Here is a 24566-nt window from a genome sequence, read left to right on the forward strand (position 1 = left end):
CCCTAAGTACCTACAGTAACGACGACTTTGTAGCGCCGGATTACTGTCAAGTTGTCAACTGCATGAAGTGTAAATGCAAGCTGCTGCAATGCTGCAAATCTAACCTTAAATCAGGTGTTAATTTTATTTAAATAAGTAGAAAACTTGTATAAAAATACGTCTTTATATTTGAAGTGAATAAGGTACGCTGTATGTTCAGTTCGTTTTCTCTGTTCCAAATCTCAACTAAACTATCTCAAGTTCTAATTGAAGTTTTATTTTCATAAGCTGATTGATATATATTTACCCGCATCGGAGCTTCTAGTTGTAGTCTCTACTGCTCCTTCAGTTCCTGCGACTAATTCTGTTGTTGCATGTTGCGTTACCTACAAAAATATTAGTAGTGAAAGCGGTACAGCCTGAAATTCGGGAATCAGCTGCAAATGGTATTAAAGGTATGAAAATCGGCACGATTAATCTTTAGGCCATTTGAATCAATTTGACCCGTAGCACCAAAAAAAAAAACAAACGGAAAGGAGTTATGACGTCATTTTTTTTGTGTGGAAAAAATAAAACTTTTATTCAGAAACCTATCGTGTGTGGTATTAAATGAAAGGGCATTTTTTTCTATTTTTTCCATACAACAAAAAGAACTCCTTTCCGTTTTTTTTTGAGCTATGAGAATTTTGGCCTAAAGATTAATCGTGCCGATTTTCAGACCTTTAACACCATTTGCAGCTGATTTTGGTCACCCGCAAGTACTATAGGTAGGTATTAGAAAATGTAAAACGGTGTAACGAATGGCTATTATATAGGGGCTATTCATAAATTACGTTATTTCAAATTGGGGGGGGGGAGGGGGTCTGGACATCGGATGATGGTAGCATGACGTAGAAGGAAACGGGGTCATTCGAAGCATGATTTTAGGGGGGGGGGGGGGGGGGGTCAAAAATCATCAAAAATAGATGACGCAATTTATGAACAGCCCCATAGGTAATACACGTAGCAACGAATTGTATGTTAAATTACCTATGAAAATATTACAAATTATAGTCATAGTCATATATTTATTTAAAAAAGCGGCCAAGTGCGAGTCGGCCTCGCCCATGAAGGGTTCCGTAGCAGCAAGTAACATAATAAAATTGCGGTTTACGATTTATGACGTATTAAAAAAAAACTACTTACTAGATCAGATCTCGTTCAAACCAATTTTCGGTGGAAGTTTGCATGGTAATGTACATCATATATTTTTTTTAGTTTTATCATTCTCTTATTTTAGAAGTTACAGGGGGGGGGGGACGACGACACACATTTTACCACTTTGGAAGTGTCTCTCGCGCAAACTATTCAGTTTAGAAAAAAATGATATTAGAAACCTCAATATCATTTTGGCGTGGCGGCCAGTCACTTGGCTGTCAGGGCTGTTCCGGATACGTAAATTGCCGCAATGTTGCAGTTGTATGAATAGTTTTCGTTTCAATTTTATGTGTTAGATATAGTTCTAGCTTTTAATTAGTTTAGTAAATTAAAGCATAACCGCCTCGTCGTCGAACGGCGTACACCTGGGTCACAACGGAAGAACAGCGCTGGCTTTGCCAGCTACATGCTGAGTTGTGACCCTTTTATGGCATTTTGCACTAAATTGTATATTTGTCAACATGTTTGTCATCTGTGTTTGTTTGTCATAAATAAATGTTTTTCTATTCTATTCTATTCTATTCTATTTTTGAAGACCTATCCATAAATACCCCACACGTATGGGTTTGATGAAAAAAAAATTTTTAAGTTTCAGTTCTAAGTATGGGGAACCCCCAAAATTTATTGTTTTTTTTTTTCTATTTTTGTGTGAAAATCTTAATGCGGTTCACAGAATACATCTACTTACCAATAAGTTTCAACAATATAGTTCGTATAGTTTCGGAAAAAAGTGGCTGTGACATACGGACGGACAGACAGACAGACAGACATGACGAATCCATAAGGGTTCCGTTTTTTGCCATTTGGCTACGGAACCCTAAAACCCTAAAAAACAATACAGGGCCGTGTTACATAATAAACTACAACTAAGGAGGTCCGCTTGTATTATTAGTTGTAGTTCATTATGCAACACGGCCCAGGTATTGTGTTTGAAATACATGCCTTAAACTAAAATTGAAAATTGGAATTCCTTAATCAAGCCAATAATGCCAGAATATAATAATTAGCACTGGGTATTTAGCCTCCTAAATTCTGAGTTCCTTTAAAAATAACAAATTAAAATCGAATTTTAAACTATAATGGAATAAAAGAAGGTTCCAAATTCAAAACTGCAAAAATGACTCTGGGTCTTAGGAGGATAGGTACTAACCTCTGGGCAAGACAGGCTTTCTAAGTAGATGTTGTGGAACTCCTGGCCCAGTTTCCCGATGGCTGGCTTCGGGCAACTCTTTGCTACGTTCACCAGACACTCCAAGCTCTGGTCCACCAAGACACACCAATCCTGTTATTAAAAAAATATTAGGTATGCAAGATTTCCGTAAGTTTAAGCAGAGGGAGTTTGAGAGACTTGACCGTTCGGACGCTTGAACCATTTTACTTACTAAATAAGTTTTTGGCATAAATTTCATTTTTGGTACAAGCTTTTATCGCTGACTGTACTTTTCTTACGACAGACAACTAATACTCATCTAGACAATTCTAAAAACCCCTAACACAATTAGGTTGCGCTGTTTCATCACAAAGTTCCTATGGCCACCTCCTGTCTCCATCATCAGATCAGCTCGATGGTACCATAATATTGCATTGTCATCTGATTTATACATGCATGCAAAATTTCAGCTCAATCGGAAACCGGGAAGTGGATCAAATTTAACTTGCAAGATTTGATTACAGACAACGGTCAGGTGAAACTAAATAAAAGCTTGTAAAAAGGGCCAAAATAATTCTCAGCTAGGTACGTATCCAATATTACTGTTACTCGTACATTGGTTCGTCTCCCAGTCTGCTACCCACTTGGGAAAGTCTATCAGAAGTACCAGACTCCAGACTAGGTACTTAAAAAAAACTATTTAAATGTGAGAATAATATTTAAAAAAAAATATGATTTTTTGTATTAAGCAGAAACGTCTGCAAACAATGCTATAATTAACCTTAGAACTAAATTACAAGTGGAAAATTTCACTGCCTCTAATGAGTCTTGAACTCACGACTAAGGATCACTAGCCCATTGTTGTGCCAAATTTCGGCAGACTTTGAAATCTGCTTAGGTCAATGCTGTTTTTTCAACGGAAATTTCTTCAACCAGAAATGGCATTTTTGAAACCGACAGAGCATATCCATAACAAATCCAGATCAAATTCATAACCTACTATCACAGTCACAATATGCCTCCTCGCGTTGCGTTCAAAGGGTTAAAAAGAGTCCGGACTACGAAAATTTATTTCGTACCCGTAGCGTAGCCGTGCATTGATGGTCTGGTTCCTTCAAGTCTCTTTTGGTTGGGCTTAATTTAAAAATTGTTAATGAAATATGTTTACTCCGCATTTTTATTACTTAAATGTTAATTTTCTAAACGAATTAATGTGCTATATCTCCAAAAAATGTCTTCAAACATTTTACATGGCATATTCCATATACCAATGAACTGTCATAGGCCCATCATATGACGCGCGAGGTATAGTTCGGTTTGTCGAGTCGTTCTTACCTTATCAGATATAGTGTACAGTGAACTAGCTATAGCAGATATTCCGTCTCCGGAGCTATTTGTATACTTCGTGAAGTTTGCCGTTATGGCATCTTGGCAATATGCAATATAAAACATCTTATCCCTAATGCACCGTGGCCCATCTTCTTTAATAAATGCTGCAAAAAACACGAAAAAAAAATCAAGTCATTTTAGCTAAGCATGATATAGGCTGATTCAAGAGAAGTGAGCAGGACTAACCCTACCCTACACATTAATTAAATGATAAGCTACTGTTTCATACCAGTATTAGAGAGACTAACGTTTTTTTTAGGGTTCCGTACCTCAAAATAAAAAAGCGGAACCCTTCTAGAATCACTCGTGCGTCTGTCTCTCTGCCACAGCCTAATTTCTCCGAAACGACTGTACCAATTAAGTTGAAATTTGGTACACATATGTCACTTTGTGACTCAAAGACGGACATGTAATGTAAAACCAGAAATGTACAGGAAATTGTCAGTGTCAGGCTCAGGTGTCAAGGTGTCAATTTTCAAGTTGGGGAAATAGGCGCTCTCAGTCGGAAGGTAGGTAGGAAGGTAGGTCTGTTGTTTACCTCTCTGTGACGTCTAGATTCTGTTGTATTACAAGGTGATAAATAAAACTCAGTTGGTCAGTCAGGTGTGCTCCGCGACCCGCCTGTACGCCATGACAGTTGACAACAGAATGTCGACTTGCAGGTAGTTCGCATTGCACTTTTATTGTATAAACGTCACATCTCTTCCTTTTAATAATGATTTATTTATTTTATTTTATGCGTTAGCCATGCAACAATAGTTCAGTCATCTCACATCTGTTTATCTTATAACTGCTAGGTTAATTTAGATTCTAATTCCGACATACTACCACCGGTTCGGAAAACAGCGTTAACCTCAGACCCGAGAAGAACCGGCGGAAGAAACTCGGCGAGGTGTGGATATATTCATTTCTCAACAGTTCAACAATAAACATTTTTTAACAATATAACCTTGGAATATTTACACTATTCCTAGTATCTCTCTCAGTTGCTTAGCGGTCAGCTGGAAGAGATCCTTTAAAGGGATGAGTTCGCCTTTGTACACATTTATTCTATTCTCTTATTGTTATGTACTTGTTTAGCGTAATAAAGTGTTTTAATACAATTATGGTTTTACTTTTACAATATCAGTCTCTCTCCTCCTTTTTTCAGTTTTGAATTTCGAGTCTGCTTTCTTTTATTCAAATTGATAATAACTCGAGGTTTAAATATCTTACCAGTTTAAACTTAATTGATACATATTTTCTTTGGATGCTTACACTTTTCTAGGTATTTTCATTAGCGTTCAAGCTATATACACGTGTCACACAATTAATACCTATTTCGTGAATTTCCAATAAAATTGTAACATACAGGTCGCTTTCCAATAACATCTCGTACATGTACATTATTTATTGGCAACAACTGATTTCCTCAGTTTTACTTGGCTGTTTGATAGGTAATATAGTATAATATATAGATATAATGCAATTTATAATATACGTAAATGGTCCAATGTTAAGTAAGGTAAAAAGTCATACCAGATATCACAACCTAATTAGTTTTACTTGTTTACTGGTATGTTATTTACGCAAACCATGATCTATACAAATAGATTTCTATTACTCGGGTAAAATGATGTAGGTACCTACATATTTGACCGTTATTATTATAAATTGCATTGGATACATTATTTTATTACCGTTTTTTAATTATAATACTTGCTGAATACAGTATTGACCTCAATTATATTCAAGTATGGTATATCGACTGTACTGTTAATCTAGCAACTTAATGTTACTTATACAATGAATGATATTATTTATGTTATGAAAACAACTTTAATCCCTGCTTACAATTGGAAGTTGATTTTAGCCTTGACTATAGTCTACAATAGCCCTTGACTACAATATACACAGCCTTAATTTGACCATGGTTACAGTCACATTAATAATTTTTTTTATAGACATTTTGCTTCCCTTAGGTTCAATTACTTACAGATATATTATAGAGCAAAACTAGCACCTATGTATGTTCATTTTGATGGTGGCATATATTGTTTAACTCTAATTATGTATATTTTACAAGGAACCAATGGAATTTCATTACCATGAACACGGTTTCACCGACTACATTGTTCGAAGATTTACTTTATTATTATTCCGTTGCTTTAATAAAACACTGCGCCATTTTGGGTTTTAGTTCATACTTGGTACTTAGTACCTGTACGATAATTAAACAACGACTTAAGTAAATAACTCTTTGATAATATATATGTACTCTTGCAAATATAGAGGCTCGATCTGCAACCTCAATTTACAAGGTTTGTTTGATTTTGTTAGTTTCAACCTCAACTAGGCAAACTGCAATTTGGTGCAATCAAGATCACGTCTGGTCCTTACGTTTTTATACGTACACAGTATAAATTTCCCACTAACGTGCCTTTTTATTACACTTAATTAAAACTCATATCTATCTGGGTAACTGTCCGATATTGACGCCATCGCTTGGCCGTCCATTTTACGGATTTGGTTACTATGTTCGTATGTGTATGTTTTCACTATTAGGAACAAGTCATATATAAAGTAGCGCAGTGGGAGTGCAAGGTTTCACGCATCGTCACTGATTGGTACTTTGTATTTTTTCCAGCATTTACTTTAGATACCTACACAATGTGTGGCATTGTGACGGACCCAGCGTCTATTTATTTACCTTAAATTGACCTTTCACCTGATTGTAAATTTATAGAATTACTATTGTGTTCTTTTGGCACTAAAATTAGTTGATTGGCTTTAGGTAATTTATTTATTTTTGGACTTTAATTTAGTCGGCCCGTCGACTTTTATCGGTACTCATTTAGTCCTAGTGCAGCTTTGCATTTTGAATTGGCCTTTGTAGGCACATTTATCACATGCCGGCACATTTTATCTTTTAGGGGGAAGGCGGCGCCATTATCGCAATCCTGTCTACCTGTTTGTTATGTTTGCCCAAAAACTCTTTCAGTTGCCTCCTAACATTTTATCAAATTTGTTCCCATAATCACTTGTTTATTGTAACTGAAACCCCTAGATTCAATATTTTCCTTTAGATCGGCGGAGGCTCAATTTTCCGCATTGAAATCACATTTAGAATCATTAGGAATAGATTAGATTAGAAATTTCCAAAGTACAATTCTTGTTGCATCAGTCGAAACACGAATCGTTCATACAAACTCTGTTTTTGCGAAAAGTATTCTTATAATTTGTCGACAGCAACTTTAAAAATGTCCATTACGCTAGCTTCTGAAACGTGCGTACTTGGAAGAGTGCTCGCAGATAGCAGGCACACGACACTCAGGCACATTCTAAAGCGGACAATTAAGACATCATTGTAATACTATCCGTAAGTAAGCACGGAACATGTGCGTTAGGTAAGTACCTTCTAACTACCGAGTTTCTGTACTTAAGGAGTTATCGAAGTAACCTAACGTGTAACAAACAGAACAGGTAGACACATATACATAGGATTGGACCCCAAGACATACATTAAAGTTCAACGAGTCTTTGTGACAATAACCTGAGTTTCACTCCTTAACGTTAATTATAGTCACATATTACTAACAATTTAAATTTTATGGAATTTTTCCTGAGCTATATTTATTTTTAATTCTGAAGAACTTATCATTTGCACTACATGGGCCGATATCCCATGCAGCACTCGCGGAGTTTTCACTCCAATGGTATTTCCTTATTCGGACTTAGGTTCCACTCACGGAGTCTTCACTCCAATTGTAGGTATTTATTTATACGGAACTCGTATCTTGCATAAACTATACATTAATACCATTGTCTTTTCAGCCTATGAAACTCGACTTTTCTAGTTTTCATATTTATAGGCAAGGTTGTGTCAATGTCTAGTTAGTTATTTTAAATACACCATAGTCGGCATCAGCAAACCCGCCCCACCACCATAACCGCGGTACTTGCATTTGAAAACTCGTTTAAATAATTAAAATAAAGAACTTATTTAAGGAGGACAAGGTAAGCATTTCATGAGTTTCCAAATGTAATCGATCACCGCGCAATCATTGCTGGCGCGGCAGAATTATTAAGCATAGCCATACCTTCCCAAGGCCCACGGTCCTACCAGCTGTAGTAGGTACTTTCTTAGTTCGGTGGAGGATTTTTTTACATTTATTCGGAAAATGTTTTTTTTTATTATAATTATTTTCAACAATATCTGTTTACTGCACACATGTACGACTCTAGATTCTTCAGACTCTCAAGACTCTTAGACCCTTTAGACTTCTTTAGACTATTTAAACTCTTACAATCTTTAGACTCTAACTTAGATTCTGTAGTCTCCTTAAGACTCTTTAGACTATTAAGACTATTTAGACACTTTACTTTTTAGACTATTTAGACTCTTTACTCTTTAATCTCTTGAGACTCTTTAGACTCTTTAGACTCTTTAGACTCTTTAGACTCTTTAGACTATTTAGACTCTTTAGACTCTAGACTATTTAGACTATTTAGTCTCTTTAGGCTCTTTAGACTATTTACTCCTTAGACTCTTTAGACTCTTTAGACTCTTTAGACTATTTAGACTCTTTAAACGCTTTAGACTCTTTAGACTATTTAGACTCTTTAGACTCTTTAGACTCTTTAGACTCTTTAGACTTTTTAGACTATTTAGACTCTTTAGACTCTTTAGACTCTTTAGACTCTTTAGACTCTTTAGACTCTTTAGACTCTTTAGACTCTTTAGACTCTTTAGACTCTTTAGACTCTTTAGACTCTTTAGACTCTTTAGACTCTTTAGACTCTTTAGACTCTTTAGACTCTTTAGACTCTTTAGACTCTTTAGACTCTTTAGACTCTTTAAACTAACTTATTTTTATTTTCTATTTCCTTATACATATATTATGTGATGTGAAAAGCAGTATGGGTCACATGGTAGCAAAATTATTTTCACTTTGGGCGTTAACACTTGAATCCCTCACTACGCTCAGTATTCCATTTTAATACCTCGCTTCGTTCAGGATTCAATGTTCGCCGTCGCCGTAACCATGACATTTTGCTCCTTAGCGACACAACCTAATGTTTAATTGAAGCAGAGTTGCATCTGTTTTGCTTAGTTCCATTTTAAACAAAACAAAATCAACCCTGAATCCTACACTATAGATTCAAATTTCAATAGCAAATTTCAGACTTTTTCCTTGTATGGCTGGGCCCCAGGAGGGTGAGTGCAATATTAACACAACAACATTTACAACCATAAAAGTATTCCATTTTTGGAGAATACTCGTATTAAGCTTAAGCTTTACGACAAATTTCACCGACAGTATCAGTTTGTTTACTTATTTTTCCTTTTGCATTATAGAAACAAGACCCAGATAATATTATGCTGATTTGGTTAAATAATTTAAATGCATATCTAACTAGCACACGTAAGCTAAGTAGCACCATGTTGTATAGCAGATGATCTGTTGATTTTTATTGAGTCTGACGCTAAATAAAGCGTACACTTATTATTTATTTAGGTAGATAACTTCTGGTTAAAAGTGTTAACCCTATTATGTGAACTATTATTAAGCATTTGTCGTTAATTTGATACATTTGTGAGCTAATAATAAACTACAGCGCACCCAGATATTGTTTCAACAACCGTTAACGCAGACAGCACCACGTGGGTATACTTACTTACCTGTAGTAAATAACCGGTGAACAGACATATTCAGCACTACACAGCAATATGCGCGACAGTTTATTTATTATACGTATAACTTAATTATAGTTTTACACGCTTCCTTAAATACACAGTCGCTATAAAAGTTTTATTTCTATTTTATAATAACTTATTTTACTGTATTTGGCTTAATTTCTGTTCACCGACCCGTTTTTTGGAAAGGTAAAAGCATTAAATAGTATTTAAACTGAATAAGACGTTGAAATGTGCCCTATAGTAATAATATTAGCGTAAAAATAGTTCTTTTCTCGATCAAAATATAGTTTAAATACCAGAAGTGTACCTTATAAAGATGTTTATGTGCTCAGAGCTATAAATTAAGTCCACAATGGGTCCATCATACCTGTGCTATTTGGGTCATTCGTCTCCCTCCCTTATATTGAAAAAATAATTTCAAACTGATAACTTTTTGTCGGTTATTTAGCAACTACATCGATTTTTTTGTTTTTTCTTACGTTCTTTATCCTCGTCGCCATTGTGACGTCTAGATTCTGTTGTATTACAAGGTGATAAATAAAACTCAGTTGGTCAGTCAGGTGTGCTCCGCGACCCGCCTGTACGCCATGACAGTTGACAACAGAATGTCGACTTGCAGGTAGTTCGCATTGCACTTTTATTGTATAAACGTCACACTCTCCTTGTATTTCTGTTTTCTTTTGTATTGTCTTCTTTTATTGGTGTGCAAGAGTATTTGTATTGTATTGTATCGGGGGGCACGGCAGTGCCCCCGCCAAGTCGAGCGCGAAGCAAACACTGCCGTACCATCCTTTACTGGAACCATTTCGCCGCATTTTCAGGTCCCTATTTGAGAACCTCTGGATAAGACCAGAACGCAGAAATTTTCGTCATCCAGTAAGCTATAATCACATACTTAAAATCCAAAATTTCAAGTCTGTAGGTCATTTAGTTCCGAAGTTAAGCGAAAGCAAAGTTTGGCATTTATGACACACACTCACTCACTTATGATCATCAGAATAGAACTAGTACTTCCCATAAACTCAGAGAGCTGAAATTTGGTACAGAGTTAGGGTTTAATGGCCACATAAAGGGAAAACTATAAAAACTAGGATAATCGAAGATCTGGAGTACCTGGTGACCCTGATTAGAAAACACAAGAGCCCAACCAAACTATTGGAGATCGACATACCGCCTTTACAAAAAATAATCAAATTGGTGGGCCGCTTCATTTGATGTCAACAATCGAAGGTCTGAAGTATCTGATGAAGAACCCTCAGCTGGTCTCAGCTGTATTAAGGCTTCGTCAGACATAGGCGTTTTGCTTGGTGCAACATATGTACACACTGTTTTGGCCATCCGACACGCCTGATGAGCCTTTGGGAAAGTAGTACCCAAGATGGAGCTGATGCTGAACCCTGGCTGTACCTAGTGGAACTCAGGCTTGGTGCAACATATGCACACACTGTTTTGGTCATCCGACAAACCTTGATGAGCCTTTGGGAGAAAAGTACCCAAGATGGAGCTGATGCTGAACCCTGGCTGTACCTAGTGGAACTCAGGTTTGGTGCAACATACGCCCACGCTATTGTGGTCATCCGTCACATCTTGATGAGCACTTGGGAGAGCAGTGCCCAAGATAGAGCTGATGCTGAACCCTGGCTGTACCTAGTGGAACTCAGGTTTGGTGCAACATAGGCCCACGCTATTTTGGTCATCCGTTACATCTTGATGAGCACTTGGGAACGCAGTACCCAAGATAGAACTGATGCTGAACCCTGACTGTACCTACTGGAACTCAGGTTTGGTGCAACATAGGCCCACGCTATTTTGGTCATCCGTCACATCTTGATGAGCACTTGGGAGAGCAGTACCTGAAATAGAGCTGATGCTGAACGCTAGCTGTACCTAGTGGAACTCAGGTTTGGTGCAACATAGGCCAACGCTATTTTGGTCATCCGTCACATCTTGATAAGCACTTGGGAGAGCAGTACCTAAGATAGAGCTAATGCTGAACCCTGGCTGTACCTACTGGAACTTAGGTTTGGTGTAACATAGGCCAACGCTAGTTTGGTCATCCATCATATGTTGATGAGCACTTGGGAGAGCAGTACCTGAAATAGAACTGATGCTGAACCCTGGCTGTACCTAGTGGAACTTAGGTTTGGTGCAACATAGCCCCACGCTATTTTGGTCATCCGTTACATCTTGATGACCGCCTAGTGGAACTCTGCAACAGGCACACGACGACAAGTCGGTTAACCAAAACAAAGTGTGCCTATGTTGCACCAAACCTGAGTTCCACTAGGTACAGCCAGGGTTCAGCATCAGCTCTATCTTGGGTACTGCTCTCCCAAGTGCTCATCAAGATGTGACGGATGACCAAAATAGCGTGGGCTTATGTTGTACCAAACCTGAGTTCCACTAGGTACAGCCAGGGTTCAGCATCAGCTCTGTCTAAGGCACTGCTCTCCCAAGTGCTCATCAAGATGTGACGGATGACCAAAATAGCGTGGGCTTATGTTGCACCAAACCTGAGTTCCACTAGGTACAACCAGGGTTCAGCATCAGCTCAGATCTATGTATACTAAATCTTTACCAGAATGTAACAAACACTTTTCTGAAAACCGCATCAAAATCGGTTCAGCCAAACGAGAGATAATCGCGAACAAACATACATACGGGTCAAACTGAGAACCTTTATTTTAAGGCGGTTAAAAATACATCAACTTTGACATTTTTGGCAGTAATGCAGTCGGCAGCTATACTGCAGCACGATTGCAGCATGCACTACTGCCGACTGAATTACTGAGGTAAATATCAAAAATTCGGTCAGCATCATCGTATTTGACATTTGCTGCAGTAATGCAGTCGGCAGTATTGTCGCAATATACTGCTGCAGGTAGGGTTGCCAGATCGAAAAGCGCTATTATCGGGAAAAAATATATTTTTTTCGGGATTTTGGTACTTAAGGCGGGGAAAAAAAAACATTCAAATTAAAGTAATTGTATTAAAAATAACGATATTTTACATTATTGGCACTACGGCAGCTGTTCTGCCCATAGACGTTTTTATATAATAAATTCTTTGAGTACTTGAGCAAACAAAAAAAAAATCGCGACGGCGAGCGGCTCGACGCGGGTCGCTCGCTCGCTCGACGACAGTTCGGAAATTGAAATTATTATTTTATAACGTGAAGCTGTTTTTCGGGACAATTTTCACTTTGTCGGGAATCGGGAACACATGCTAAAAATCGGGAGAATCCCGCCAAATCCCGACCATCTGGCAACCCTAGCTGCAGGCTACAAAACGCTCGTGAAACTATTCAACGTCCATGATCATGCTTTCCAACGTCCAACGTTCAGTAATCGAGTGACCGCTCGCAACACGCGCTGTGTTGTGTGTGACTGCGCGGGCGTGATCAAAGCGGGTCGCGCGCGCAGCGCGCCGGCGGGCCGCTGCGTCCAAGCGCAGATCGCGAGCGCCACGCGCTCGCGTCACGCTCGCATCGTGCCCCGCTCACGCTGCGCTTTGAAAACGCTCATGTGTGACAGAGCCTTTAGAGATATGGTAATAAAAAAACTACTCCTAAAAGGAAAAAAAATGTGTCAAATAAGAAAATCTAATAAAATAAATCAATATGCCCACGTTTCTACAAAAAGAAGTGAAATCCCACCAAAAACATTCTGTAAAAAACTAGCCAAGTCTCGATGGAGCTGCTTGTTTATCTCTAAAAAGTAATGAAATCTAGACAAAGTCGTGCCAAGTCTAAGGTTCCTTACTGCGATTTCTTTATTATTATAGTTAATGTTGTGTGACTTGGCCGTTGAAGGGTACACAAGGGTACAAAACCAGGTGCTCCATGACACCAAACATACAGTATAAAAAATTATTTCCAGTACAGACGGGCTTCTAATCATTGATAGAAGTCCGTCTGTACGTCTATTTTATGTTAGATCGATGGTCGATTTGACGCTTCAAAAAGAAGTGTTTGTTTCAGGCTCGCCTATACGTATTATTGAAATACGCAGCTTTATCAAGCCTACAATTGACTGGTTATTGAATCAACGTTTTCCAAGTGGCAATTTTCCACCGTCAATGGATAGCGGTTCTGGCGACAGATTGGTGCTATGGTGTCATGGAGCACCTGGTTTTGTACCCTTGTGTACCCTTCAACGGCCAAGTCACACAACATTAACTATAATAATAAAGAAATCGCAGTAAGGAACCTTAGACTTGGCACGACTTTGTCTAGATTTCATTACTTTTTAGAGATAAACAAGCAGCTCCATCGAGACTTGGCTAGTTTTTTACAGAATGTTTTTGGTGGGTTGTACTTACAGGTCATCCTTGCACCTTTATTATCACAAGCGAAGTCGATCAGGGCGTTGGCGTTCTTCACCGCGGCACGGTCCAATCCGGCCGGCAGGCATGGAGCCACTCCTTTGACCATCTCGCTGACACATTCCTTTATCTGCGGAGCTATAGGGCAGTACCTAGAAAACAGTGTTTACGGGTATGATAGTACTAGCTTGAACGCTGATGATGATTGATAAAAACTATTATTTAAGGATGACTCATGGTCATGTTAGAGCTTCCGGCGCATCATTTTCTATGGAAAGCATCACGTGATCACCTGTCACTTCATAAAAAAGTAAGGTTTGGACCGAGAGTTGTAGGTAGTCTGTGGCGATCACAATAGATCAGGAATGGTCGCAGTGGTCGCTTTGGAGCCTTATATAGCCCCTAAAAAAGAAGAAGAAGAAGAAGCGCCGGAAGCTCCGGCCCGGACAAGGTCCATTCTAACGTGAGTCATCCTTTATTCTTCCCCGGGCCTCAAACTATCTTCATACCAAATTACATGTTCTCCATACAAAATTTGTTTAGCGGTTTACTTAAGTAGGTACGAATAGACAGAGTTAGGTACTCACATTTTAAATATTATATCGTTGTTTCGGCATTTTGCCACGGCTCACTAGGGGAGCATCGGTAGCGGGGATAATCCCAAGAATGGACATAGGAAAGATGTGTCTGACCAGGGAAAACAAGGCCTTATTGGGACTAGTCCGGTTCCTCGCGTTATGTTCCTTCATCGATAAGCGGTGATACTTCTTATATAAATCTGCATTAAACTACAGAACCAGGCCAAAAATGCTCCGTTGCATGACTGCCCGGAAAATCCAATCCCTGCCTTATACAATGCTTTGCAAAATAATATTTTCATCACACTTGCTCGAAAAATACCTAATTTCATGCAGGTGTATTCATATTCATATTCATATTCCTTTATTCAGTAATGATTATACATTGTCAAACAGATAATAACATTAACAATAATATGTACAGATAGTAATAATATAAATTAAGGTTTGGTCAATTTAAGTATTTAAAAATTCAAATATTACATCAGTTTTCAGAGTTTCGGTTCAGATCCTGGTCGATATGAATGTACTGAAGGACAAAGGCCTATATTGTTCCCGCTGTAGTTATAGCTTTTTTAAAAATTATGACACTAATTTATACGAACCATGTAGGTTATGAATAAAATACTTTGTTTAAAGTAAAGGTATAAAGGAGTTTTACTGTTGACATAGGTACCGAAATACCGGTATTCGATCCCTGATAGTAGGGGTTAGTAAAAAGCTATACAGCATTATTGTATCGTCAGGTGACAACCAAAACTCATTAGTTAAGACGAAACAGGAGCTGTGTTTTAAATATTTTAGGTAAATATACCCGTCTCGCTAACGGAAGCGGCACCTAAAAGTAGTGCGATAAGGACAAGGCGAGAAATCCTGCGTAAAAATCTCAAAAATCGAGGTTTCGTACTCCTCTGTTTCCTCCTCCAAAACTTAACCAATCGTAACCAAATTTGGAAAGCTAAATGATTATGAAATTATCTGTGTCGGAGCGTTTTGCTTTTTTGGCTAATTGATATCAGTTTTGAATGCCACGCCTCTCATTGCGGCATAGTCAATTAGGCCATTTTGGCCATTTTTGAAGGGCTCTAGCGCCTTAAAAAACAAAAATATCAAAAAAAGCAAAACGGTCCGACACAGATATTGACAATATTAATCTGTGTTGGATAAATCATTGCTCTACCTTCAAAAAAAGTTTTGGATGTCACCTGACGGTATATTACTTATTTTATAATAATATTAATCATATACTGTTTTGTTTTGTGTGTTAAATTATCTCGCGCAAGCGGTCAAGGTCATTGTGATGTAAATAATAACTTTTTGTATCGACCATAATAATTAATTAATGAGTACCTAATTAAGTAGTCGACCTTGAATCGGAAGGTCTAGTTGAACATATTTTAAATACTCTTGCAGTACCTACTTATTGATATCGGCTGGATTTTTGAATAATCCTGAATGGTTTAGGTTTGACTTGTCCCATATTTACGTTATTTACATACTCATAAGTATATATATTTTAAAGAAAACAAGGGATTTTGTTATCCTTAATTTTATTATATTGCTATTTTGTATAAGGCTGCGAGAACTGGGACTGAAACTGTTATAGTCGGTCAGTGAATTTCTCTGGAGAGGGTTTTCTGGGCATAAGTTACTAGGTACTTAAAAATCACATTATTGTGTAAAATCTGCACTTACTTTTGGATGACTTCGTCATATACTCCGCTGTTCTCCGCCTTTTCCATTTCTTTCGCGAAAGTTTCAAAATCGATCACGCCGTTCAAACACTTGTCCAATGTTATCATTGCAGACTGAAATAGAAACACATGTACGGTTTGACAAAGAAAACATATATTATTTCATAAGTTAGTCTGTTCGAGATCCTGAAAACGGTGAAAAATAGAGATACTACTCCTAAAAATACGTGTGTTACGTCATTAGATTCGTTATTATGCCTAGAAAAATGTATTCGAAGCGTGTATTAGCACACAAAAAATATCAAAAGTTATAAGCAAAAAAAGGGGGAAAAAAGTAGATATTTTTTATTTCCCCAATATCTCAAAAAGTATTCATATTTAAGAAACGGAAATTAATATTATAAAAGAGGAGGATATTTTCAACAAAACATTCCATACTTGCAGAACTGTATCTCCATTATTTATACTTTTTATTCAACGCTGACCACAGCCCCGCGCCTCATTTTCGGGACACGCGCGCGGCGTGAAAAAGCGACGTCGTAACATTAAATATAATTTTAAAGGAATAATTTTTTTTTTAAATATGACGTATTTAAAACATGTCAACAAATGTTATTCTTGTAGAAATTTATCTTAAAGTTATTTTTCCAACAATTTAGGCAATTGTTAATTAACAAAATGTTCTCAAACTTCCTTCTTTATTGAAACTTGTAAAAGTTATATGTTGTCGCTTAAATTTTATTGAAATGCTTAATAAGATCACATTATAAACAAATTTATAAAGTTAATACTTTGCTTAAAATAAGTTTTAGAATAACATGATAGTTATTTATACATTTTTTTTCGTTTTCAATAAAGAAGGAAGTTTGAGAAAATTTTGCTAATTAACAATTGCCTAACTTGTTGAAAAAATAATTTTAATATAAATTTCTACAAGAAGTACATTTGTTGAAATGTGTTAATTACACCATTTTTTTAATGAATATTTAATACCTTTAAAATTGATTAAAATCATTTATTTACATACAATATATATACAGTGGTACTACTAAACTAAATTAATAACTAGCTTAAATCTAAAATAGGCCCTTGAGGCATTGTACCAAGGATGCTGGCGGCATTTCCTCGCTGTATCGCAATGCTGATACGTTGTGCGAGGTAGCCGCCAGCTCTTCGGTCACCAGTTACATCAACCAGACGCTTCGCGATTTCTGCGAACAACTTATGCGCGCTGGGACCCCATGGACCTTTAAAATTATATTTAATGTTACGACTTTGCTTTTTCACGCCGCGCGCATGTCCAGAAAATGACGCGCGGAGGACTGTGTTCAGCTTTGAATAAAAAGTATAAATAATGAAGATACAGTTGTGCAAGTATGGAATGTTTTATTGGAAATATCCTCCTTTTTTATAATATTAATTTCCGTTTCTTAAATATGAATACTTTTTGAGATGTTGGGGAAATAAAATATATCTACTTTATTTCCCCTTTTTTTGCTTATAACTTTTGATATTTTTTGTGTGCTAATACACGCTTCGAATACATTTTTCTAGGCATCATGACGAATCTAATGAGGTATCACACGTATTTTTAGGAGTAGTATCCCTATTTTTCACCGTTTTCAGGATCTCGAACAGATTAAGTTATATTTCCACGATGATATCTGTTTTATAATCTACATATATTACGAATAAATATACTACATACGTTATATTAGGAGGCCGCATACATGACATTTTATCCTAAACGGGCAATTTTGGTGTAATTTAGTGTGTGACCGTCTATAAGGCAAGATATTGAATGGCGCCTTAGTAACCCCACGCTTAGACCCGAATCCGTGCGTGTGAATTTAAAACTTTTTTTAATCAAGGTCACTTTTTCAATGATCAAGTTTGACAGGCTGCATACGAGGGGTTAAGCGTATTAAATGCTCTATCTTGAAAGCACTGAAGTTTGAAATTGTAAGTTCGTTCCAAAAAAAATTGTACGTAATTAAGCGCAGTTAAGAAGCTGTGATTAGTCTTAACTTAATTGATTCAATGTGTTACGAAAATTACCTATGTAAATTGTATTGTATTGTATTTATTGTAGGTACTTAATTCGTACACATATAACTATAGCACACGCTAACACACTTTCATGCATGTAACTTAAATAGAAATGGCTTAACTGCCGTAACACAATGGAATCAATAAACTTTAATTACAGGTGCTTAACTATGTACAATTTTTTTGCATAGAACTGGTTGGATGGTTCTGTAGAGAAATATTTTTAATTTTATCTATAAAAACTTAAGTAAGCCTAGGAAATAATCTGTAATAAATACCGTATGTACCACTGGCTTAATCTCAATTGCTAGGATATGGAATAGCGGTGACAAACGGAATGTGATCTCAGTGCGTCAAACAATACGACTTTTACCTTCTTACTTTTGAACTTACCTTGACTTCTGACACCTTGTCTTCGGCATGAGTGACATTGCAATATTCCTTAATCACTAGTTGAGTGTACTCATCAAAAGGTGCATTGTCAGGACCATCGACCGTGGAGCGGCCAAATACTCCTGTTAATAAATGCAATTTTAGGGATCGCTCCTATAAGTTAAATTCCAGTTACGACAGCGCAGGATTGCTGTCGACTGCATTGCCGTTACCGGTATAACAAAAAATTAAAATATCTCATAGCATTCACAATATTTATTTGATACTTATTATAGAATAGTATTTAGGTAAGGATAATGATTGAGCAGATTAGCTAAATTAAGTGCAAAATAGTAGATTGTACAACAAGGGCATAAAGTGGCCCATTTTTACCCGAGGCAATTTTTTGGTCTGAGCGAGGCGAAGACCAAAATATAGTAGACGAGGGTAAAAATTGACATTTATGCCCTTGTTGTACACTCTGCTTTTCACTTCGATTGCGAGGAAAATAAATTATATTTTTCACGGCAATTTACACTACGAAATTGTCGTAAAGCGAAAGAACATAATACAGGGTGGCCAACTTAGAGGTATACAACTTTTTTTTGCCGCCATTTTATTTTTTATATTTTTGGCGGTAAATATGACAGTTATTGCATGAAAATTAGTTTGTGTAGATACGGCAAATTTATTATGGAGCGTTTTACGACGGAACAACGTGTCACACGGCACGAGTTACAATAGAAACCTTAAAAATAACGTTTCCCGGTCGATTAATTTCGAGAAACGGTGACATTGACTGGCCCTCAAGATCGACTGATTTAACAGCTCCTGACTTTTTTCTGTGGGGCTATCTAAAGGGACGTAGTGTCTATGCTAATAGGCCAACGAACCTTCAGCAATTAAAACAAAATATTCGAAACACTGTCGCTGAGATAACGCCAGAAATTTGTGAAAAAGTGATGAAAAACGCGATGAAAAGGGTTCGCATCTGCCATGCTGCTAGAGGTGGACATTTGTCTGACATTATTTTCCATGTGTAATTGCTGACCCTACATATTATATTTAACAAGGAATACTTAATATTTTTTATGTTTTATAGAATAAAATTTTAAAAATAAAGTGTTTACCTCTTATTTGGCCACCCTGTACATAACCAATTCCCGCCAACTGACTTTTTAAATTTTTTTTTAAATTTTCAACATTTGATCAGAGTTTCAGACGCTTGGTTTTCTGCCATAAATTGTAGCAAAAATAAAATAATATAACAATATGTTTTAACTGTTTGGGTGTTGAGACCGATTACCTTAGTCTTAGAAGAAAATTTTACTTTTATGCTCTAGAGCATAAAATGTGAAAATATACATAAACAACCGTGATACCAAAATTGAATACCTACCGGTTAATTTCTATGAAAAATATAAGTACCGTTAAATCGTTATAAAGATAGACATCGTACAATAAGTAATATTTTAGAAGTTATTTTAAAAAGTAAAGTGGTACCGTGTCACGCTCCACGTGAAATTTCGTAAGTCAACATAGGTATGTAGATAATTAATGTAAAAAGCAAATATAGGTACTGCTCTCAAAGTTTTCATCGCTGTTCTTCATCGGCAACTTATGAACGACAATAGACCAGTATAAAAATTACCCCGCCATTATATTATATTACCATCGCAATACAGCGGGGAAACGCTGCCGACGTCCTCGGCACCATGCCAAAGGGGCCCAATTTCTTAGGCGTATTTTAATTTTATTTAGTATTAGTTTTTATTTAGTTTTATTTTATAGATAAGTTAGTTTATTTTTCTTTTTAGAGTCGCACCAAGAAAAGTCTGCAGCGGATTTGATAGCCCACGCAGTGTACGTGTTATGTTGGTCAAGCAGATCTTGTCAGTAGAAAAAGGCGGCAAATTTGAAAAATGTAGGCGCGAAGGGACATCGTCTCATAGAAAATTTGAATTTCGCGCCTTTTTCTACTGACAAGATTTGCTTGACCATCTATATTTATACGTCATAATTTCATAGAAGTTTGACGTTTAAAATGACACTTGCACTGCGGGGGCTATCAAATCCGCTGCAGACTTTTCACGGTCTGACTATACCATCTACTTACCTGAAACTGAAAATAATTTTTTCTTTAATATTGAAACGTGCTTAATATAGAGTTCTTATTTACTAAACCATGCGGTAGAATGAGATAGCAATATCACTTGCTCCCTCTCACGCATAAATGCGTCCCTTGGAGTGGCCGGCGCTGGCCCATTGTGTACAGGGGCCTTTAGGAGAACTTGCGCGGTTATGCGTGTTTTTCTCTCCTGTAATAGGTCCCGATACCCCTGGAGTTGATCCATACGCTACGGTAGTTGCTTGGTTTGCGGTGGTAGGCGAAATATATATCACCAGCTCATCAGTCGGAACATATTTTTACATGTAGGTACAAAATGTACGCTTTTACCCATTTGTTTAATTAATCTTTATAGCATAGAAACAGGCGAACTCAGTGTTATATGAGCATTCTCTAGCACTCAACCTTCAGACAAAGCAGATAAGTTTAAGATAATGAGCATTAATTATATTTTATGTTTGAATAATAAGGACGAATAATAAGTTATCAGCTCAACTAAAAGTTACCTACTCTAGTTGTTGTTATGTCGAGTGATTATTTTGAATACCTACTAAAGTGCATATATTTATTGCAGAAATGTTGGTGTATTAAGGATGACTCACGCTAGACCGAGCCGGGGCCGGGCCGGAGCTTCCGGCGCTTCGTTTTCTATGTGTGACGATTACACAATAAACAGTACGACGCAACTACCCGCTAGCTTCACTCCGTGGAGAAGTGTCATGGCGTGCGGGTGGCTGGCGGAGTGCACGAGCAATAACAGTTGTTTCATTTGATCACCCAGTACACAACGGAGCCTGGACGTCACACTATGGAAAGCACCACGACCAGCGATCAGCCGTCATAGAAAATTACATTTTGGACGCCTCGGCCCTGGGTCGGCCCAGTCTAGCATGAGTCATCCTTAAACCAGTGTGCAGCATTAAATAACATGTAGGTAGCTGCGATTCTAAAACGGTTGAAACACTCGAATAAGATGCAAATGTGATAATACATACTTGCTTGATATAAAAATTGGCGTAGAATTACAATAAAATTACAACATTTCATGTTTGGTGAATGATTGATTAATGATGATTACTTTGCAGTTGTCAGAGAGAAGTAATTACACTGTTTATTATTACACTATTCTATTCATTTCTCTCTTATTTTAACATACTTAAATTAATATATGTAGTACATACGTAATTTAGTATTATATAAAAACTTTTTACAAAAAAAAGCAAACCGACTTCAAAAAGGATGAAATAAAATATTATCCTTTTTGAAGTCTATGCGTTACCAACTGATATGTTTGAAGTCGGTGCCAAGCCAAATTTTGAAGCATACCATGATTTTGGTGCGATTCGATAAGGATGTACCTACGTTGGATTGCCTTACACGACGACAATGAACGTACTTTCTGTAGGTACAATCGACGTTAAAAATATGTTTACACTTTTCGCCTTATTACAAAGGAGTAAGGTGCAAAAGTGTAAATATATCTTTGACGTCGATTGTATCTAAGAACACACCTCAGAACACACGATCAAACCTTCTTGGCGCAGTCTGTACCATGTTTGTCGGCACATTAGTGGAAATCCAATGCATTTTTTTTTCGTCGGTTTTTTTAAAGAGCATTTCTTACTAATGCTCGAACAGTCTATAGCACGCAAGTGTGAGATTGGGACTGAGTAATTTCCCGTCCCTTATCCAGAGGACTACATTTCAAAATATAAAACAATTTAAGAAATTTACCTTCTTGCCAAATTTCACCTAAAGCGGTTCAGTTGTTTAGCCATGAAAAGGCGACAAAGAGGCAGACAAAATTACTTACACATTTGTAATAGTTATTAGTGCAGTTCTAATGGGATTTATAGCTATAAAGCTGATTATTTTGACTGGTATTGTTACTACTTGGCTTAGCACCGACTTCAAACATATCAGTTGGTAACGCATAGACTTCAAAAAGGATAATATTTTATTTCATCCTTTTTGAAGTCGGTTTGCTTTTTTTTGTAAAAAGTTTTTATTTTTCCATTTTTAGTTTTAACGCATTGTAAGAGCGCGACGCATGAATGAAACACAAGATCATGTTTAACACTAAATTCGTGTACCTATTACTTTAATAAATATGTATGTAATCAGGAATTTTCTCGAGTCCGTCTGGGAAATTATAATTCTTGTCACTACTACACTAAATCCATCCTCCGCCCCGCCACTGGCCCAATCCCTCAACGCCCCGATCACTCAACCTCACAGCGCATCAACCCCTGATCCAGGAACCCCTCGACCCTGAACCAGGAATTGTCTCGAGTCCGTCTGGGAAATTATAATTCCTGTCAACTAAATCCATCCGCCCGCCCCGCCACTGACCCAATCCCTCAGCCCCCCGATCACTCAACCTCACAGCACATCAACCCCTGATCCAGGAACCCCTCGATCCTGAACCAGCAACCCTTCAACCGCCATTCCCCGACCCGTTAATCTCTGACCCCTTAACTCCTAACCCTAACCCCCGATCAGTAGCCTTACCAGCTTACCACGAGTTTGACATTGATATATTCGCTAGCATGTGTGTAACTTACTTCCTATGCATCTCGCTCGTACTAACCTTAGTGTGAGCGAGATGCATAAAAAGTTACATTTAGATGCATAAGACGTTAGCGAATATGTCAATGTCAAACTCGTGGTAAGGCTACAGTTGCAGTACATCAGATTGGTGGTTTTCGGAAGCAAATGCTCGAGTTACTTTAGAAAACCCCGAAATCACTTAACACGTGCCTTTAAAAATTGAGGAGTTCCCTCAATTCCTCATGGATTCCATCATCAGACCAGAACCAAAAATAATACGGAAACACCTTGGAGGTAACTTCTTCCAAACAAAAAAAGAATTACTCAAATCGGATCACAGGTGCCAGAGTAATCGCTGAACATATTTACATTTAAAGAAATCATCATCATTATCATCAAAATAATCATCATCATCAGGTCTACTTCATCAAATTAGTGGTTTTCGAGAGAAAATGCTCGAGTTGCTTAAGAAAACGCCCAAAACACCATGCATGTGCCTTTAAAAATTGAGGAGTTCCCTCAATTCCTCATGGATCCCATCATCAGAACAGAACCAAATTAAAATGGGACCAACTCGGAGGTAGCTCCTTTCAAACAAAAAAAGAATTACTCAAATCGGACTACGGATGTCGGAGTAATCGGTGAACGTACATAGAAAAAAAAAAAAATAGCCACAACCGAATACAGAACCTCCTCCTTCTATGAAATTGAAGTCGGTTAAAAAAAAGAAAAAAAATCTGGATAATAGGATAATGGTACCTATATAGTTTATTAAGCACACAAATAATAAACGTATAAACATTTATAATTATACATATAAGTAGTTTAAAGTTAAGAAAATAAACATTTAATATTTAAGAAAAAATAACAGCTCTTTAAATAACTTACATGGGTGAATAAAATAAAAATGTTGCATTCGTATTTTTACGAAATAAGCTTTTTTGTACTCACCCAAAGCTAGAGAAGCAACAACTAGAAATTTCCACAACATATCGAAGCCCCACATTCACCTCCGAGAACGTTTCAAGTGCCAAATATGCATCTGCAACTGGAGCCCTACTCTTGCGGAGCACGTTATAAACACCACAATACTGCTACAAAACCAAGTAAGTTTGTATTCACACACACACACTTCTATCTCATTCAAGTGATAACAGGTGATAATAATTCGCGTTTTCACTTTGGGATGAGGCGCTGACCAGATAAAAAATAAAACCAAAAAATCTTCAAACCAGTTCGTTAAAAAAAAAAGATATGGCGTTACTTAGTGAGTGAGACAGCTGCTCAAGTTTTTCCTTGTGCTGTGAACTCTTATAATATTCATAAGCAGACATAGAAGTTTTTGTGGCAAAATAAAGTGATTGACAAAATGAAATATCGACATGTCTGTTATCGATGTTATATACCTGAACGTTATACTGTTAGATATTTATTACATTTTATAAGAAGGTAACTACCGCGAAATACACAACTTATT

The 24566-nt window shown here is 37.1% G+C and overlaps 1 protein-coding gene and 1 long non-coding RNA gene across 2 annotated transcripts; both read right to left on the bottom strand.

Annotated features, from left to right (window-relative positions):
• Positions 1–194: 194 nt before the first annotated feature.
• On the bottom strand, positions 195–24508 carry LOC134793576 (27 kDa glycoprotein-like). The gene is made up of 7 exons (XM_063765185.1): positions 24041–24508; positions 18433–18554; positions 15992–16104; positions 13716–13870; positions 3662–3819; positions 2327–2458; positions 195–365 (listed from the first exon to the last, which is right to left on the bottom strand). Exons 1-7 carry the CDS (start codon positions 24093–24095, stop codon positions 261–263), a joined length of 840 nt encoding a protein of 279 aa, XP_063621255.1. The 5' UTR covers positions 24096–24508; the 3' UTR covers positions 195–260.
• LOC134794002 (uncharacterized) lies at positions 1135–1993 on the bottom strand. Its single transcript, XR_010144612.1, has 2 exons — positions 1728–1993; positions 1135–1355 (listed from the first exon to the last, which is right to left on the bottom strand). It is a non-coding gene; the product is annotated as an uncharacterized LOC134794002 (long non-coding RNA).
• Positions 24509–24566: the final 58 nt, after the last annotated feature.

Source organism: Cydia splendana, chromosome 9 (assembly GCF_910591565.1).
Source record: "Cydia splendana chromosome 9, ilCydSple1.2, whole genome shotgun sequence".
NCBI lineage: Eukaryota > Metazoa > Arthropoda > Insecta > Lepidoptera > Tortricidae > Cydia > Cydia splendana.